This window comes from Staurois parvus, unplaced genomic scaffold (assembly GCF_062004578.1).
Source record: "Staurois parvus isolate SC_StPar_1 unplaced genomic scaffold, SC_StPar_1.0 ptg000114l, whole genome shotgun sequence".
Classification (NCBI taxonomy): Eukaryota; Metazoa; Chordata; class Amphibia; order Anura; family Ranidae; genus Staurois; species Staurois parvus.
The window spans coordinates 332,759-352,495 of record NW_028317910.1 but is presented as its reverse complement, the minus strand read 5'-3'; the positions used below and the strand labels follow the sequence as shown (position 1 = coordinate 352,495).

At 41.7% G+C, this 19,737-nt stretch overlaps 1 protein-coding gene across 4 annotated transcripts in view; it reads left to right on the top strand.

Moving 5' to 3' along the window:
- The window catches only part of ITPR2 (inositol 1,4,5-trisphosphate receptor type 2), a 464,180-nt gene that overhangs the window by 420,469 nt on the left and 23,974 nt on the right, over positions 1-19,737 (top strand). For all 4 annotated transcript variants that reach the window (XM_089671685.1, XM_089671684.1, XM_089671687.1 and 1 more), the window contains one exon: positions 3,876-4,036. In XM_089671685.1, the coding sequence (XP_089527811.1) occupies positions 3,876-4,036 (161 nt within the window). The remainder of the gene's footprint in view (positions 1-3,875; positions 4,037-19,737) is intronic.

Genomic DNA, 19,737 nt, shown 5'->3' with positions numbered 1-19,737 from the left:
AGAAACAAAGAAAAACGTGTTTTTTTTTCAAAATTTTCTGTCTTTTTTTGTTAATTTAGCAAAAAATAAAAACCCCGGCGGTGATTAAATACCACCAAAAGAAAGCTCTAGTTGTGTGAAGAAAAGGATAAAATTTTAGTTTGGGTACAATGTTGTATGACTGCGCAATTGTCAAAGTGTGAGAGCGCTGAAACTTGAAAAATGGCCTGGGCAGGAAGGGGGTAAAAGTGCCCGGTATGGAAATGGTTAAAGTAAATGAGAAAATATTCTGTCCAATCATTTTTGTTTACTTTAGCCTAAGAAACTATTGGAAAAATATGCACGTGTCTGTATTTTTGGGGCTCTTGAATGGAATCTTGCATTTTGTATTGGCACCTCTATGGCCCCCATACATTTCGCAATCTGACAGTACAACCTTTTTATCATTAACCTTTTGCCTAATATAAAAACTTGTAACATGAAGTCCTTCCTAAACTGTCTTTTCAATTTGTATCCAATCTGGCAGGCCTTTGCACTATATAGCTGTTGGTAGATCTAAAGGAGATTATACACTCAAACTTTACCATGTGTGGTGAGCTTTTAGATGGTGATAAGAGTCTGCAGCTGCGGGATCTAGCCAGACATTTTGGGGATTTTTCCGCTATTACCTGAGCACCGCTTTGCTGGCAGTAGCAATGTCACTACTGTCCTCAGCTGCACATAATTGCCAGGACAAAAGTGATTACATGTAATAGGTATGAATCATTATCTGGGATTAGAGGAATTTATTGATATATAAATATAGAATATCTGCCTGGATATTCAGCACTGTGAATCACCTCCATGAATCATCACAATGTCTGTCTCTGTGTTAGCATATTAGTTAAGTTGATCTCTGGGCACAAAAACTTTAATTTAAATTAATTGGCCAATAGCCATGAAGGATATAAACCCGCTTTGTGTATTCCAAATGTCTTTGCAAACCCAGATATTTACCTTGTAAATGCAGTAGGGCCATCATTACTGTGCTTTACACAACCTGAGCAGAGGCATCATACATTTCATTCAATTTACCTGAGAGCTGAACTCCAGTTAGAAATTTGTTTAGCCTTGGGTAGAGGGAAATCGTTAGGTCCTTTTTTGCTGTTTGTCCCTCTTGGGGAGATCCCCTCTCAAGAAAATTACTTTAATCAAACAGTTAGGCTAACCATAGTTACAATCTGAGTGTACAGTCTTTGTACAATCCACTTTATATCTACCAAAACCATGGAATATTACTGACCTACCTAATCTATCCAATCAAACAGTATTATATTCTTACATAGTTAGTCTGGCTGAAAAAAGACAAAAGTCCATCCAGTTCAACCACAAAAAAAAAAAAAAAAGTTATAATCCTACACCCACAGTTGATCCAGAGGAAGGCAAAAAACCCAGCAAAGCATGATCCAATTTTCTCCTGCAGGGGAAAAAATTTCTTCCTGATGCCCCCCGAGAGGCAATCGGATATTCCCTGGATCAACTTTACGTATAAATGATATATCCAGTTATATTCTGTGTATCTAGGAAAGAATCCAGGCCTTTTTTAAAGCAATTCACTGAGCTGGCCAGAACCAACTCTTGAGGGAGTCTATTCCACATTTTCACAGCTCTTACTGTGAAGAAACCTTTCCATGTTTGGAGATTACATTTCTTTTCCTCCAGACGTAAAGAGTGCCCCCTTGTCCTCTGTGATGACCTCAGGGTGAATAGCTCTACACCGCGTTTACTATATGAACCACTGATGTATTGATACATGTTGATCATATCCCCCCTTAATCTCCTCTTCTCAAGAGAGAATAAATTCAGTTCCTCTAATCTTTCCTGATAGCTGAGCCCCTCCATGCCACTTATCAGTTTGGTCTCACTAATGATTTGTACCGGGGTAGAATGATATCTCTCTCTCTCTGGAGTCTATACCACTTTTAATACAAGAGAGGATTTTGCTCGCTTTAGAAACCACAGCTTGGCATTGCATGCCATTATTAAGCTTGTGATCTACCAGAACCCCCAGATCCTTCTCCACCATTGATTCCCCCAGTTGTACCCCCCTAGTATGTATGATGAATGCATATTCTTAGCCCCCAAGTGCATAACCTTACATTTATCAACGTTAAACCTCATTTTCCACATAGTTGCCGAATTAAACAGTGCATTGAGGTCGGCTTGTAAATTGGAGACATCCTGTAAGGACGTTATTCCACTGCATAGCTTGGTGTCATCTGCAAAGACTAAAATGGGATTTGTAATCCCAGACCCTATATTGTTTATAAATATATTAAAAAGTAAGGGCCCCAACACTGACAACCCTAGACCATTCATAGTATGAATTATTAACCACTACTCTTTGAATATATATGATATTTTAGCCAGTTTTATATCCATTTACATACTGATTTTTCCAAGCCCGTAGACTTTACCTTACACATTAGCCATGTGCGGGGAACTGTGTCAAACGCTTTTGCAAAATCCAAGTATACCACGTCCACCGCCACCCCTCTGTCCAAGGTTTTGCTCACCGCCTCATAAAAAGAAATCAGATTTGTTTGACAATTTCTGTCTTTCATGAATCCATGCTGTCTGTTGCTTAAAATATTTTTTTCCAGCAAGAACTCATCTATGTGGTCTTTTATTAAACTCTCCAGTATCTTCCCAACTATAGAAGTTAAACTAACAGGTCTATAATTACTTGGTAATGATTTTGACCCCTTTTTAAATATTGGCACCACATTGGCCTTACGCCAATCCAGTGGTACCATGCCAGTCATTAAAGAGTCCCTAAAAATTAGAAACAATGGCTTTGAAATGACAGAGCTCAATCCTGTAAGGACCCGTGGGTGCATGCCATCTGGTCCAGGTGCTTTATTCACCTTTATAGTGTCTAAATATTTTTGGATCATATCAATTGTGAGCCTTGTTGGTAGATCTAAAATAATTGTACAATCAGATTGTATCATGTGTGGTGAGCTTTAGCCAGAGATTTAAAGTAAACCGAGTGAGGTTTTTTTATTATAATACAAATGCAGTATTCCCTGGATAGTAGTAGATTCACGTTTGTCACTTGCTGCTGCTGTTTTAAGAGACCCTATCACTAATAATTATAAGAAGAAAATTGCAGATAAAAACACATAAAAATCAAGCACTTGAAATGGTTATTTGCAGTGTTTTACCTTTGCATAAATAATTTTTTAATCACTTGTAATGTGCCCCTGAACTTGCTGATAATACGAATACTCCATGAGCAGTTAATTCCCAAGCAGAACCCCCTCCCTTCTTATGTGTCACAGCCCTCTCCTCTGCTAGGAGTGTCTAACTGTTGGTGCTGGCTCAGCTCCTCTGCCCCTCCCATCACCTCCCTATAAAACCTTTTATGTAGATGCCATGGGAGGAGTGAACAGTACTATAGAGCAGGGGCGGACTGACCATTTGAACACTCGGGCACTGCCCGAGGGCCCGGGGTCAGTAGGGGGCCCGATGAGATGCCCCTGGTACCTTTTCATTTGCTTTTTCATAGGCTTTTTTGGGTGTGGGTGAGAACACAGGGGCCCCATGATCCCCTATTGCCCGGGGGCCCCATGAGTTGTCAGTCCGTCCCTGCTATAGAGTGTCACTTAAGTGACCATTGAGTCTGCTGGGGCTGCTGACATTAGATCCAAGACGGTGGCACCCAGCAACAGTCTCCGGATGTTTGGACGTCTATAAAGAGAGGCTTTTACAGGTAAATAACATGTATAAAACAAGTTACATGCACATATACTCTTATAGGAAGACTATTGTTGAAATAAATAGTCTGTTGATATTTTGTTATTAATCTGGATATTTTATTTTTATTTTATGATTTGCCTTCTCCTTTTTTGCAGGTCTGGAGAGAGACAAGTTTGACAACAAAACAGTTTCCTTTGAAGAGCACATCCTGTCAGAGCATTGCATGTGGCACTACCTGTACTTTATCGTACTGATCAAGGTGAAGGACCCAACGGAGTATACAGGACCAGAAAGCTTTGTGGCTAAAATGATTGCTGTAAGTAGTTTGGACCTTTATTTTCAGACCACCATATCTTTTCAGCTCATCAAGTTAACTGAAGAACTGAAGGCACCTAAATTTGAGCTTAAAGTGGTTTTAAAAGCAGAAGTTTTTTTTATCGTAATGCATTTTTGTATTTAAAGTAAAAAACCCTCCAAACCTGCCTCTTCTCAAACACTTTATTTGAGCCTTCTCTGGATCCAGTGTTGTCTCCTGGGAAGCAGCATTTCTCACTGTTCCTGGTCTCAGAGGAAACTGTGAGAACAACGGGAGTCATAGGCTGTCAGTCAAATCCTGTGATAGGAGGATGGGAGCATGGCCTAGCTGGGCTGTGTGTGTCTTTCTATTATTGCACAAAGCCCAGCTCTGGAGCACATCCCCAAACAGGTGCCCCCACAGCAGCCGGCTTTGTGAGGAGGCATGCGGAGGAGAGGAGAAGCGGAGAGTGCCAGCAGGGGACTCCAGAAGAAGAGATAAGGGACTGCTCTGTGCAATTCATATTACATTCATATAACATGTGTAACATTATTTGAAGACAAGAAAACAGCCTTCACAACCACTTTAACCTCCCTGGCGGTATTCCTGAGTGTAGCTCGGGGTAAAGTTTCAGTACCACAAGCGGTAACCCCGAGCTACACTCAGGAATAACCTGCAGCACTGCTCCGGGATCTCTTCTTCACGTACCTTGTTCTTCACTCCCGCGATGTCCCTCCTGCAGTGTCCCCTGCAATTTCCTCCGGCGGATGTCGGCATCTGTCTTCTGCAACGTCGGGACATACGGGGACGGAACTGGCGGGAAATTTGAAAGTTGTAAAAGTGACATTCACTAAAATCACATAGTAAAACATTACTGTATCAAACCATTTCACATACATTTTGTCCCGAGTGCTTTGTCCTGTGCCCTGCCTGCATTTTTACTGTTCTTTCTGCCTGGAAACTGAGAAATGTCCATGGCATCCAAAAAGCGTCCCTTTTAGGTCAAAAGCGGGTTTAGATCAGCTAGAGAACAGCGATAGTAAATCAGAACCACTTGCAGAATTGAGTGATAATGATTAGTGGGGGAAATTCGTCATCAGACACTGAAAACGATTTTGCGACTTTGCTCAGTGATGTGCGAACTTGGCGCTCTATTTCAAATTTCAGTGTTTTGGTTTGATTATATTATTTAATTAAATTTATTAGTATTATATTGTTATTTTTTATGATTATTTATTAAATTATAATTTATGATTTCGTGTTTCAAATTTTAACATACCCGGAATGTTTACTAGACTCTTGTTCGGACAGATATCAGTGAGTTATTCCTAAAAATTACAGGCCTACAATAAAAAATACATATTTCCATGCAAAAAAATGTACCACTTGAGCACAGAAATATGGACATAATCAGACCGCTAGGGAGGCTACGGCACGCTAAAGTCTCTCAGGCATTATTATTGTATGTAATTTCAGCATGACTTTAATACTAGTTAGAATGCAATAAAGCAGAACCCCATCATTTAAGCACCCCCTGTCACCTACCTTCCCCCAACCCTAAAGTCCTCCCAGTTTGTTTTTGTTTTTTTTTCTTTAATTAAAAAAAAAAGGTGTACATACCTTTTTATTCGTTATCCAGCTGGTCAGGTTATGTAATGAAACTTCCCCTCCTCTGGCAGTAGTAGGGGGTGGGTATTCTTCCAAGACTAAGCAGGCCCACGCAGGCTGGGCTGTCAGGACGTGGGTTAGAGTGTTGCTGTGCTTGAAGCTGACCACTGACACCGGACCGAGGAGGAGGGCAGGGACAGTTGGAGCATGGAGACGGTAAGTGACTACTGGCAATATTTATTTTATACAGGAGTATATGTGTGTGTGGGGGGGAGTGCAATTTTAGCATGGATGATGGCTTATACCAGAGACAATGAAAACTAAAACTATTTTAACTTTCTTTATCTAATTTTCTCTTATAGCATGTGTTCCCAGAAAAGAAAGGCATGCACAGCAGTAAAAGCTTTTAGGGGTATTTATCTAAATTGGAGCAACCAGAATCAGAAGCTGCTGGTTGCCATGTACATATACTTCAATCATTTTCAAACAAGCTGAAGATAGAAGCTGATTGGTTGCCATGTACAGCTGCTCCAGTTTTGATAAATTCCCCCCATTCTCTGATTCTACTACAAATGTGTATCAGTTGGAGAGATGTCTCACCACTTCCTGTCCTGGCAGGAAGAGAGATTTTGACAACTGAGATAAAGGTAAAAAAATCTCACGGAGGCTCTTAAAGCTGAACTCCAGGCAGATATAAAAGGCACAAATAAATGCAGCCCTGTAATTATCTGTAGCCAGCTTAGAGGATCTTGTTGCGGAACCACATGGCAATGCACATTAAATGTTTTGGTGCGATGTGGTGCCATTTATTCTGAATGCCACCTCATTGCAACTTGTTAACAAATGTGCTCTGCAGCACAACATAACGCATGGCAACATATTCACGTGCATTATGGTATGCTTTCAAAAATGGTGCATACGATATTTCTAGCAGTGGATTGCAACACAACACACACCTGTCAGCAAGGTGCATTGGGGTGCTGTTCGCAATGGTAATGCATGGCAACGCACATTAAATGTGTTGGTGTGATGCGGTGCCATTGATTCTGAATGGCATCTCAATGCACCTGCCGACATATGTTTGTTGCAGCAGCATTGTGAAAAAAATTGCACATGCACCATTTTTTGGCAGTGCACTGCAATTCACATTGTAGTGAGTGTGTTGCTGTGCATTGCATCTGCAGGTTTAGAATGAATGGCACTGCACTGCACCAATGCATTTAATGAGCATTGCCATGGTTACGCAATATGCTGCAACAATGTTGTGAACAGACCCGAGTAGATCATTAAATGTATTTTTGTATATACTTATATTTAATAACGTGTTCACTCTAAAGCCTTCCATAGGCGGTTACAATCTTGGCTGATTCAGCAGGGACCAACTGAGATTTGCACCATGTGTGGGCAGGCTGAATGTGTCCAAGTTGATCGATCAATCCACTTGGGTACAACCAGCCTGTCTGATTTTACATGCTATTATTGCTAGTAGCTTACCCCGCTGGGAGAACACAGTCCCTCCGGTGGAGGGATTCCTCCATTACCACTAACTGTGTTGATGGGGAAATCGAGCATTTTCTTTTCTGCAACCCGTGGTTGCAGGGGGAAAAAAAAATCACTCAATCTATGGCCAGCTTTAGTACTTGAATTTTGTATCAGTACCTTAAATTACCGGATATCAGCCTATTACAGTCCCTGTACAGAACTCTGGGGAGGAAGAAACAGAGCAGCACAGTGGCTAAAGGGTTAGCACTTCAACCTGGCAGTACTAGGGTCGTTGGTTCGAATCCCAGCGGCGGCACCTCCTGCCTGGAGTTTGCATGTTCTCTCTGTGCCTGTGTGGGTTTCCTCCGGGTACTCCGGTTTCCTCCCACACTCCAAAGACATGCTGCTAGGTTAATTGGATCCTGTCTAAATTGTCCCTAGTATATGTATGTATGGATGTGAGTTAGGGACCTTAGATTGTACGCCCCTTGAGGGTTAGGGACTGATGTGAATGTACAATATATATGTAAAATGCTGCGTAAATTGACAGCGCTATATAGGTACCTGAAATAAATAATATGGAGCTAATCTGTTGTGCTGCAGTGCTCATATGCTAAAAAGGAAAGAGGTAGGAGGAGAGAGCAGGGTGACAGAGAAATGAGCTCATGGGTCTGTTGCTTCTCCTTTAAGCTGGCCACAGATGGATCAAAATTCAGCCAGTTCAGTAGGGATGGGTCAAATGTCAATCCATCTATGGCTGTTTTCATTCATGAGAAGTCTATCTAATGATCGACTTATCACAAATGGGCTTGTTGGAAAATTTGTGTTCCATCAGTGCTGCAGCCAATCGGGGGAGTCCCCACTGTCAGAATACAATAGTGCAGCAAGGACTTCAAATGTGTAGATGGGGGTATCCGTACAGTTTCTTTCGATCAGGCCTCTGGCCGATCTAAAAAAATTGATGCCTGTATGACCAGCTTTACGATCCAGTCACAAGCTGGGGGTGGGGAGGAGACTCGTAAGGTGGGCCATACATGATTCATTTTTTCAATCTGCTGGATGAACGAAAAAAATGAACCGATTCCTCCATCCACACAATTAATCTGGATGGGGGAAATCACTCCTGCTGCTCTATTGTGTTCCCTGCGGAAGACAGCAATGATCAGTGTTGCCAGTCATAGCAAGCAGCACTGATTGTTCATAAAAGACGTGGCAGACTAATTGTACACATGTCAATCAGCTGACCGATAGATAGCCATACATGGTCCCTGCTGAACTTGCCAAATTTCGATCCATTTATCGCCAAATTAAGTGTTACTAAACTGTGTAAAAATCAGAAAACACTAGGAAAAAATCAAGTACCCTGCCCTGTTAGACAGAACTGTGCTGTGTGACGGAGCTATTTAATCTCAGGACTGGATGGGCACAAATACAGATCCTTTGTTAGGTAAACAGCACCCTTATATTTATTTTATCGGTGTATTTAATTGTTTGCCTGGAGTTCAGCTTTAATATAGCCACAAGCAAACAAATTCTGATTATGCAAGACAGAAGAGAACTTTGGTGTAATCGCGTGCTTCTGAGTTATTTTTGGTCGTCGTACTGACCCAGTTAACGGCGACTTGGAGAAACTTCGCAGATTGCCTGTCCTACAAGGCGTAAACGTCTTTTCTGGTGGGTTTCTATAATTGCGTCGTGTAGGAGGGAGACATATGAACAGCCAGATTCTTCTCAGCGTAATTATATTTAAAGACTGATGCGACCCCTCGTCACATTATGAGTAACTGTAATTATGTTAAACGGCGCTTGAAACAGCGAACAGAATTGGTGGTGTCAATGGCAGAACGCAATTTTCCCAAAAATGAAAAAAAAAAACACGTTGATGTTGCAGTCTGTCATTTTTCTTCTCTGCTGCAATTAACACATTTTAATTTTTAATAGCTTACTATTTATTATCGTACCTGGCTGTTTACACTGTGGAGGGTATCCACAATATTACAATCAGAATTATTTCTGTATTCTGGACTCTGTATTTGTTAACATACCATTAAATATATATATTTTTAAATACATATGGTTTACATTTGATTTAGTATTAGCCACATGCAGTCTCTGTACAGCAAAGCTTAGACTTGGAGAGAGAGAAGCAGTACAAGGAGTCTGACAGGAGCAGATCACAGACTGAATCACTTATCCCTGTGCTGCTTCACCTTCACTGTCTAATACAGTCTGGCAGTAGGTTCATGACAACCTGGGCTCACAGGAAGTGGGTTGAATGATGCTGACCATTATTAAACCCAGAAAACTGGAGACATCTTGTGGAGGAAAAGAAATACTGCAGGGCAAATCTCCACTTTGAAGTAAATTATTGCATCAAAGCTGATTTTTCATTTGATTTTTTTAAGCCTTTCACTGCCACCAGCGTAAGGTTTACACTGGCAGCTGTTGGAGTATTCATACACACTCCTGGCTGCTATAGCTGAATGATCACTTCTACAACCACCAGAAAGTTGCGTTGATTTTTTACTGATTGTTCCTCCAGTGCATTAACCTAGAAGTGATGTGATCTATGTGAGTAATAAATGCCTGGAAATGCAAACTGCAATTAACATGAAAAACATATCTGATGCTGGGTCCTCTCAAGAGACATCAGGCCTGAAAGCTCTTGAGAGGGTTACTGAGGCAGAGTGCTGTGATGTTTTCAGGAAGCACCAGTATTTTCATGTACATAACCGCCCAAGAGATATGATCTGCCTGCATTGCATATAGAAGTAAAGAGAACCGGTGATGACAGGGGACTAAAGCTATGCAATGAAAACAGGTTTTGTTTAACCGCTTTCTGCTCACTCACAGTACTTTTACTGTGGATGGGCAGCATAGCCAGGCTCAGCAACATAAATATACGTTGCTGATCACATCCACACTGGACACAGTGGTATATAGTTCCCGGTACCCAGCCGCACATGATCAAAGTGTCAGCAAAGCTGTTATGAATGATTTTCATTCATAACAGCTGTGATTCCTATAGTGATGCTGTGATTGGCCCACACCTATCACATGGTACCTGGGCCAGTCACAGCACCCTGTACCATGTGATAGCTGTGGGTCAATCACATCATCACTAGAATAAGCACAGCTGTTATGAATGAAATCCATTCATGACACTTAATATGATTGCTGTTACAGTGATCATCACTGTAACAGCAATCACAGTGTAAAGAAAAAAAAATCCCTGATCACCCCCTATAGTGTCATTATGGTGACACTGAATTACTCTGATGAAAGTATGTAAAATAATGTTAAAAAAAGAAAAAAAAATGTTTAAACCAATACATTTTTTTTTTTACATACTACCACCAGTCAGTATCCATGGTCACCGCCAAACCAGTTATATGATGACGCTGTACTCCACTGGTGACAGTATGCACAAAAAAGTGAAAAAAATTACAACTTAAAAAAAGACTTGCCGTGCCTCCTACTAAATACCTTGGACTGTCTACTTTCCAAAAAAGGATCATTTGAGGGTTATTTGTACCATCCTAGCATTTTAGGGCCTCAAGAAATGAGTCCGTACATCAGGAGTGATTAGTTTTCATATATATATATATATATATATATATATATATATATATATATATTATAGTTTTTAGACTCCATAACTTTCCCCCAGACTAAATAATATACACTGATTTGGGTTATTTTTATCAAAGAAATGTTGCAGAATACATTTTGGCCTACATTTCTGAAGATAGATCACTTGCAGTACTTTATAACAAACTAAGAAAAATATGGGCTTTTTTTTCCAAATTTTCAGTATATTTTCGTTTATATAATAAAAAAATGAAAAACCCAGTGGTGATCAAATACCACCAAAAGAAAGCTCTATTTGTGTAAAAAAATTATATAAATTTCCAGGTAAAGTAGCACAGTGCTGAATAGCAAAAATGGCTTGATCATGAAGGGGGTGAAACCTGCCTGAGGGGAAGAGGTTAAACATTTCATTAACATGCTGATGAAAGGAGGAATGGGGGAAGTAACATATAAATTTATTAAACTTCAGCTTTAAAGTTCCTAATTCCAGATTAGAGTTCTAGAAAGGCCAAGGGTTGGAGGTGGAGTTTACCTTCAAGAAGTTGAAATATGAGTCAACTGTAACATTAGTTGCTGTGGAAGTAAACTTTACTCTGTATAACAGCACTGCTTTAACGTCAGTGGATTTTTCAATAACTTTTTCACAACAAAACACCCTCGGAATTTACTGTTGCTAGTCTCCTGGGATTGCACAGCATTGTAACCTTTGTCGTCTGCCAGGTTTAAACTTTTGCCGTATTTCAGCTCTCAGCCCATTGGAGCGTTGTCACTCTCTGCAAGTTTCCTGGAAAGAGAAGAGCTTCAAGGTCTTCACTGTACCAAAGAGCATAGTCTGCTATTCCCTGGTACTGGCGTGATCTTGCTTTGACATAACTCACACTTTCTGAAACAAACAGGGAAAATACAGAAGTGGGAAACCTCTTTTTTTCACAGAATTTTTTTACTGGTGGGAAGGAAAGGATCCAAAAAAAAAATCTAAAGGCTTTTTATTTAATTTATGAAAAATGTGGGGAACTCATTGGGGTTGATTTATGAAAACTGGAGAGTGCACAATCTGGTGCAGCTATGCATGGTAGCCAATCAGCTTCTAACTTCAGTTTGTTTGATTAAGCTTTGACAATAAAACCTGGAAGCTGATTGGTTTCTACGCAGAGCTGCACTGGATTTTGCATTCTCCAGTTTTAGTAAATCAACCCCTTTATATTTGGAGCTGTCTGGCACAGAAACGCTTTGAAATACATTTAAAGTGGTTGTAAACCCGTACATATACCCAGTGAAGTGACTGGCCTCAGATAATACACAGAGATTAAACAAATTCTCCTACATAAGTTGTACCTGTTTATCTGAGTCTTCTCTTTCTTCATCCATTCAAACTGCTAAATTTATAAAAACTTGTCTGAGAATTCAGAAAAAGGGGGACAGAGAGCTGAAATCACACTGAACAGCTCAGCAAGGAGAGCTCTGAGAGCTGATTGGAGGGAAGAGACCCTCCCCCCCCTCCATGCAGCTCACAGAAACAGAGCTGAGGCTGTCAATCTGCTGATGATCCCTCACCTGTCACCATTTTTCTCCTGGTGTCATGAAAACTTCTCAGACGTGATTTATGCAGCAGGCAGAAATGACACTTAGGGGTTTACTTACTAAAGCTGGTTCACTCAGAATCTCGTGCACTTTTGCATGGAAACCAATCAGCTTCCAGGTCTTATTACTAAAGTTAAATTGATCAAGCTGTGATTAGAATCTGATTGGCCACCATGCACAGGTGCACCAGATTATGAGTGAACTAGCTTTAGTAAATATCCCCCTTAGTGCTCTTAACTGAAACAAGTACACACTATAGAGGGATATGCTTTGTTCATACTTCATGTCTGAGGTGAACAATCACTTTAAAGCTGTACCCAATGGAAAGGGCTAAATACACAGATAAAATGCACAGGAGAGCTGTTTACCTACAGTAGGATTTGTATTTCTGTCCTTCTAGTTCTGAGGTTTGCATAACTCTGACACACAGCATAGCCCGGTCTGGCAGAATAGGAGACTTGGATTTTCTTTGGTGCGGTTCTTTAGCACTTACAGGTCTTGTCCACCCCGCCCTGTGATTGGACAGTGAAGTGGAAGCAGTAGACTGATGAGCTAATTTCTCTGTCCCTCTGCTCTCTCTTTCTATCATCCTGTATGTCCTGTCCTGTTTGCATATGAACACTGCAGCACAGCTGGTTGGCTCCTTTTGCTGATTCTCCCTTTCCCAGTCTAAGTTCTGCTGTACAGGAACTGCAAGAAGCTGATACCAAATCAAATTCAAAAACACATTTAATGGTCTATTAATGAGCACAGAATGTATTCATGTTTTGCCGTTTATATCTGCCTGGAGTTCACCTTTAAAGTTGTCCTGCCAGTAACTTTAAGAAGTTTGTGTGAATAAATTACAGGTGTGCCATTACATATAAACTATACATATGTTTGTATGTTTTGCCATTAAGAAGTAATTTGTTGCAGACAGGAGGAATCATTTCTTCAATCTTTAGTCCCTGGTTGATCACTCACTGGGACTTTAAAGTGTTACTAAACCCACAACAGTAAAATCAGTCTGTATATGCAGCAAAGCATGTTTGTTATACTCACTGTGGAACCTAAGGGGTTAATCCTCTGCATTGTGTAAAAATGCTGTTTGATCCTGACTTCTCTGATCCTCCCATTCTTCCAGTGCTCCCCTCTTATCTCAGTTTGGTGTGTAGTGCTAGAGAGGTTTTTTTTTTTTCTTCGGAGAGTGCATGTGATCATCACAGGACCAATCATCACTGTCCAGACAGAGGTCAAGGGTTCTGCATCCTCCTAGAGAAAACGCCTCCTACAAACTTTAACCAGTGCTCGGCTGGACACTGATGGAAGTCACAAGACTGCTGTAACTGCTGATGAGAAAAGGAATTAGCAGTTAAGATTTACTAAAATAATTGCATTTCCATGTTGTGCGTACTGTGGGAGACCAGATATAGTGAATGCAGAGTCCTGGGTTTAGTAACACTTTAACCAGTTGTCGCCTGGCCTATAGCCAGATGGCGGCCGGGTGAACAGCTCGTCCCTCCGGGTGGACGCCATATGGTGTCCCTTCTGGAACGCGCATTGCGCATGCCCGCGGGGCCGCACTGCGGTGCGATCTGTCACCGGCTGTGTAGATCGGACATGGCTGATGACAGATCTGTGTACCGACCCCGTTGCCAGTACCATGTGACCTGCTGTGACCAATCATGCCCCATACCAGCATCCTGATCACCCCCATACCCCATAACAGCATCCTGGCTACTGCCATACCAGCGTCTTGATCACCGTCTTACCTCATGCTAATGTCCTGATCATCACCATGCCCCCATACCAGCGTCCTGATCACTGCCATTCCTCATGCTAATGTCCTGTTCATCACCATACCCCATACCAGCATCCTGATCACTGCCATATGCCATACCAGCGTCCGGAATTTTAGGATCTCAACTGATCAATTTTCAAATATATATCCAATAGTTTGGATACTCTATATTATTTCGTTTGTGTGAAAGCTATAAACTGTTTTGGGTTATTTGTACCCCACAAATATAGCAGAATACATATTGGCCTAAATTTATGAAGAAAAATTATCTATTTGCAAAACTTCATAACAAAAACTAAGCAAAAAATTATTTGTTTTTTAAAAATTTCAGTATTTTTTTCATGTATATAGCAAAAAATAAAAAGCCAAGTGGTGATCAAATACCACCAAAAGAAAGCTCTATCTGTCTCAAATAAAGGATACAAATTTCATATGGGTACAGTGTTGTATGACTGAGTATTGTCACTCAAAGTGTGCTAGTGCTGAAAGCTGAAAATTGGGGGTAAAAGTGTCTGGACTTGTAGTGGTTAATGGGCTGTCAATTTTCCTCTTAATATTTTTGGCTGGACTTCTGCTTTACAAATTCTCTTAACCAATCCAAAAGGATATAAATCCATTTTGTCAGTACCAAATGTCTTTGCAAACTTAGATATTACCTTCTAAAAGTAATGGTGACATAATCACTGTGCTGTATATAGCCTCTGCAGATACCAGAGCTGTGGGAGGGACCCCATAGCTCAACCCACTACAGACTGCCTGCAGAAAATTATAGGAGGGGTGGAGACAAGACCAGTCACCCTGCACAAAAAAAGGGAGCAGCAGTGACCGGTCTTCATTACAGGAAGTTGCTGCACAGAGGCAACGTTTTACACTAGATTACTGCACAGATCTAGAAGAAATACACATAGCTCATCAAGATTCAAGGAAGAATACAAAACTCTTGTATTTAGATGATATTTGCTTATCCTGGAGTTCTGCTTCAAGGTGGCACTTCATCCAAAACCAATGGGAGTGCTAGAGATTGACTTTTCAAGCTTAAGTCAGAATTTATAGTAAATATTTGGGTCACTCCTAGTAGGTGTGTCAAGGTTTGCTCAGCCACTTCTAGGGCCTTGCTTTAATGTCTGCTGATGGAATAGAATGTGTCATTTTCAGTTATATCATTATAAGACCATACTGGAGCCAGACAGCAGAATGTGTTCTTTCATATGATGAAGACCTTGAGCTGTTTTCTTTCCAGTAAATGCAGAGCAAGCTGTGGCATTTCAATAGATTGCTTGCTACTATATGAAATGCTTAAAAAGGCAAAGGTTATAGCAAAGCCAAATCCCCACAGTAAAGTATCAATAAATTACAGAGCTGTTAATGGAAAGTTGTAGAAAAATCCACTGAAATTAAAAAGAACCTAGTAACAAATATTTATATTGTTAATTGCATTCATATTCAATGTACGACTTCCAGGTATTTATTACCTTTCACAGAGATTGCAGTACTCCTCCTGACAATGCCTTCATTTGCTTTTTGCTCCAGAAAGACAGCACCTTATTTGTTCAGGCATCACACAGGATCACCATATTTATTTTTAGACTGAGATGCAGGTTCAGAGATGACACAGTCATGTAAATTATGGTGGCTATGTAGTTCTTGTCTGTGCTTGCAAATGTCTGACGCAGATCAGCCCCTACTTCAGTCGCTCATCTTGTGACCTGCTAGACAGTTACAATGTTGTAGTCTGATCATTGGGGAGAAAAGAGACTGAGGAAATGCTTCCTCCTGCCTGAAAAACACTCATAAACTTCATCTCAGCCTAGGCAAAGTTGCTGGACTAGAACTTGTGGATTGATTTTTAATAATAAAAGGTGTATATTGTGATATATCAGTTATTTACTTAGGCAGGCTTGTAAACTTTCTTATCTAAGACAACTGTTTTCAGTGAGTTATTGAGCGCAGACTGCACTTTACCTGCGAATTAGAGCCTTGCCATGCCAAACATGGCATGTGTTGGGGGAGGTGGGTGCCAACATGTTCACCTTTTAAAGTGGTTGTACACCCTTACATATACACAGTAAAGGGACTGGCTTCAGGTGATAAACAGAGATGTAAAAAAAACCTACATAAGTTTTACCTATTTATATGCAGTCCTCTCTCCTCTACAACAGTTCAAAGTCTGGAATTTACACAGATTTTCTAAGCTCCAGAAGGCAGGGAGTGGGGATCTGATGTCACACAAAGCACAGATCATAGAGAACTGAGTGTAATCTGAGCCCTGAGTGTAATGGACACACCCCCATCCCAATCTCATAGAAAAACATGCACAGCTAAGGCTATTAATTGCCTGTTGTGTGCTGGAGCTCCTGCCTCCTTCATTCCCTTGGAGTCAGCACAGCCTGTCAGAGATGACTCATGCAGATAGCAGAGGAACAAAACTCTTTCATAGACAGATGACGATACCACTTTTACCTGTATGCACAGTTTGAAGCTACAGCTGAAGGCCTGGATGAATTTGGAGATTGCAGAAGGTGGCCCTTCTAGTGGAGGTCTAAGTGTAGTTCCTCCAGGAACTGCCCTTTATTTTAAGATTTTACTTAGGTAACTTCTACACGGACAGTGAGATTGCAAGTGACTATAAAACAATTTTCACTCCAGAGCCTACAATATCCTCACGTGCTGTAACCTTATTTTTACAGCCCATTAAACTTTTCTGACCCCTTGACTGTAGATGCCTGACTTTCCACCTGAAGATAAACTGTGTTATACAGTCTTATCTGTCCCCGGGCAGGTGGATCACACGTGGACAGAGCAGTGACGTATGGAAAAAGCATTTTATGTATCTCCATTGTAAAGATTATCTCTTGTCTGAGTTGTTGCTCAACACAGTTCCTGAGCATGCTGGGCAGTTATTCAGAATGACCTACAGTATATTCATCTTGGTGTAAATACACTGCGTAGTATCTCTTGTTGCAAAGACGGTCATCATTTTGCTAAATTATAGCGTTTATTTTACCACCGTGCATTCTTTGTGAAGGGTTTCAGTGGGAAAATGTACAAAAGGTTTTTAAACACCGGTCTGGCTTATTTACTCCACATGCTGTTCTTGTAATGTTGAGTTCTGGAAAATATTTACATATACAGGTGTATCTCGGTTAACGTAATTTTTGGCTTACGAATGAAAATCCATTGAAAATAATGCCTTGGTTTATGAATTTTTTACAAATTATTTTTGCAATATGAAGTGTATGTCGGTGCAAATTTTTAAATGCAATTGCCGGCTTTTTTTTCCTACACTATAGCTCACAGAATTAGCTGTCACTTTCCCCGGAGTTAAAGGAAACTTTGTTTCTTTTAAAAAACTAAAAGGAAACATTGTTTCTTTTAACTCCGGGAAATAAACTAAAAGGAAACTTTCTCTTTTAGCTGGGGGGAAATGACAGCTGAACCTCTGAGCTATATTGAAGAAAAAAAGAAGAAGCAGTAATTACATTTAAAAATTGGCACCATAATAAATAAAAATGGCGTGGGGTCCCCCCTCCCATCCATCCCATGCCAAAATTTAAAAAAAATGGCGTGGGGGTCCCCCCCAAAATCCATACCAGACCCTCATCCGAGAATGCGGCCTGACAGGTCAGGAAAGGGGGGGGTGAGCGAGTGCCCCCCCCACTCCTGAACCATACCAGGCCACATGCCCTCAACATGGGGGGTGCTTTGGGGCATGGGGCTCCCCCCCCAAAGCATCTTGTCTCCATGTTGATGGGGACAAGGGCCTCTTCCCCACAACCCTGGCCGGTGGTTGTGGGGGTCTGCGGGCAGGGGGCTTATCGTAATCTGTAAGCCCCCTTTAACAAGGGGCCCCCAGATCCTGCCTCCCCATGTGAATGAGCATGGGGTACATGGTCCCGCTACTAATTCACAAAAAACAAAAAGTGTAGTGTGAAAAAAAAGGACACGGTCTTTGACAAGTTCTTTATTAAAAGAAAAAACTAAAAGAATGTCCCCCGCAGTAGATCCAACATTAATCATGATGCCCGCTGACCTGAAAAAAGAATTAAAAAAAAAAGGCTCCATTTCCGACGATGGCTCCCACCGTCTGCCTGCTCCGGTGGTTTGACAGTTCCTAAATATGTAAGGGGCGGGGCCACCTGGGTACATGAGGCATATGACCCCACCCCAGGTGACATCAATGATGTCACATGGGGCGGGGTCACTCGGGTGATGTCCCCGGGTGGCCCCGCTCCTTACATATTTAAGAACTGTCAAACCACCGGAGCAGGTAGACGGCAGGAGCCATCGTCGGAAGCTGAGCCTTTTTTTTTTATTTTTTTTTGGGTTGGCGGCATTGATTGACATTGGATCTACTGCTTTTTTCTGACCTCTGGAATGGATTAATTGGTTTTCAATACATTTCTATGTGAAACAGCGTTTCAGTTTATGAATTTTTTGCTATGCGAAAAGTCCCGCAGAACGAATTAAATTCGTAAACCGAGGTACCCTGTTTCCCCTAAAATAAGATCTACCCTGAAAATAAGACCTAGTATTATTTTTGGGAATTGCTAAAGTATAAGACCTACCCTGAAAATAAGACCTAGTTGTGATCAGGGCTTTTTTTTTCAGCCGGAACATGGCGGAACGCCATTCCGCCACCTCCGGCACAGGCCCTGCGCACACCCATATCTACTGTCTCTTATAAACACAGAAGTGCGGCTGAAGTGAAAGCACCATCCGCTCCCACAGAACCTCCCTACCTCTGTACTCAGTGTGAGACAGGGAAGGAACAGATATCTGCGGGTGCAGTATGCAGTGTGTTTAGGGGCGGGGCATCTCCTCCTGAAGCCTAATGCATGGAAGCTGATGCCCCAGGGGTGATCACTGGCCAGTGGGGAAGAGGTGGAATGGTGAGTAAGTGTGCTTGGTGCACTGTGTGGAAAGATAGGACCCCAAACGGGAGTTAGTATAGAGAGGGGTCGGCTGCTGACAGCTGTGTTTTGCAAAGCTAGCTAACCATATGAGGGCAGTGGAGGGGGAGCGGGAGGGGGGAGGATGTGCAAAGGTGAGCTGCAGTCAGGTGTTGCAGAGGGGAGCTGCAGTCAGGTGTTGCAGAGGTAAATTGACAGGTGAGTTGCAGACAGGGTGCATAGGTGAGCTGTGGCTGGGGGGTGCAGAGGTGAGCTGAATTGCATCCCACCTCTGCACCCCCCCCCCCCCCCGGCCTCAGCTCAGCTCTGCATCCCCCCGTCTGCAACTCATCCTGCACCCTATCTGTGGCTGATATCTGCACCCTGTCTGAAAGTCACCTGTCAAGTCACCCCTGCAACACCTGACTGCAGCTCACAACTGTCATCAGCCGGCCCTCTCTATAGTAACCCTCATCCACACCTGCCTGCAGCTCACCTCTGCACCCCCTGTCCACACCTGGACATTTAAAAAATAAAACCTACCCCGAAAATAAAACCTAGTGTCTTTTTTTTGAGCCAAAAAAATATAAGACAGTGTCTTATTTTCGGGGAAACACAGGTATGCCTGTATGTCAGTTCCCAAAAGCTACTGCATGGTTTCACTCAAGAAAAAGGAAAAAAAACTCTTGATAGAGGACAATCTTAGGGATACAGTGTTCGCCAGCACTACAGAGGAAAATGATTTTGGGGGTACTTTTTTCAGATAACTGCAAAATAAGCAAACAGTGTGG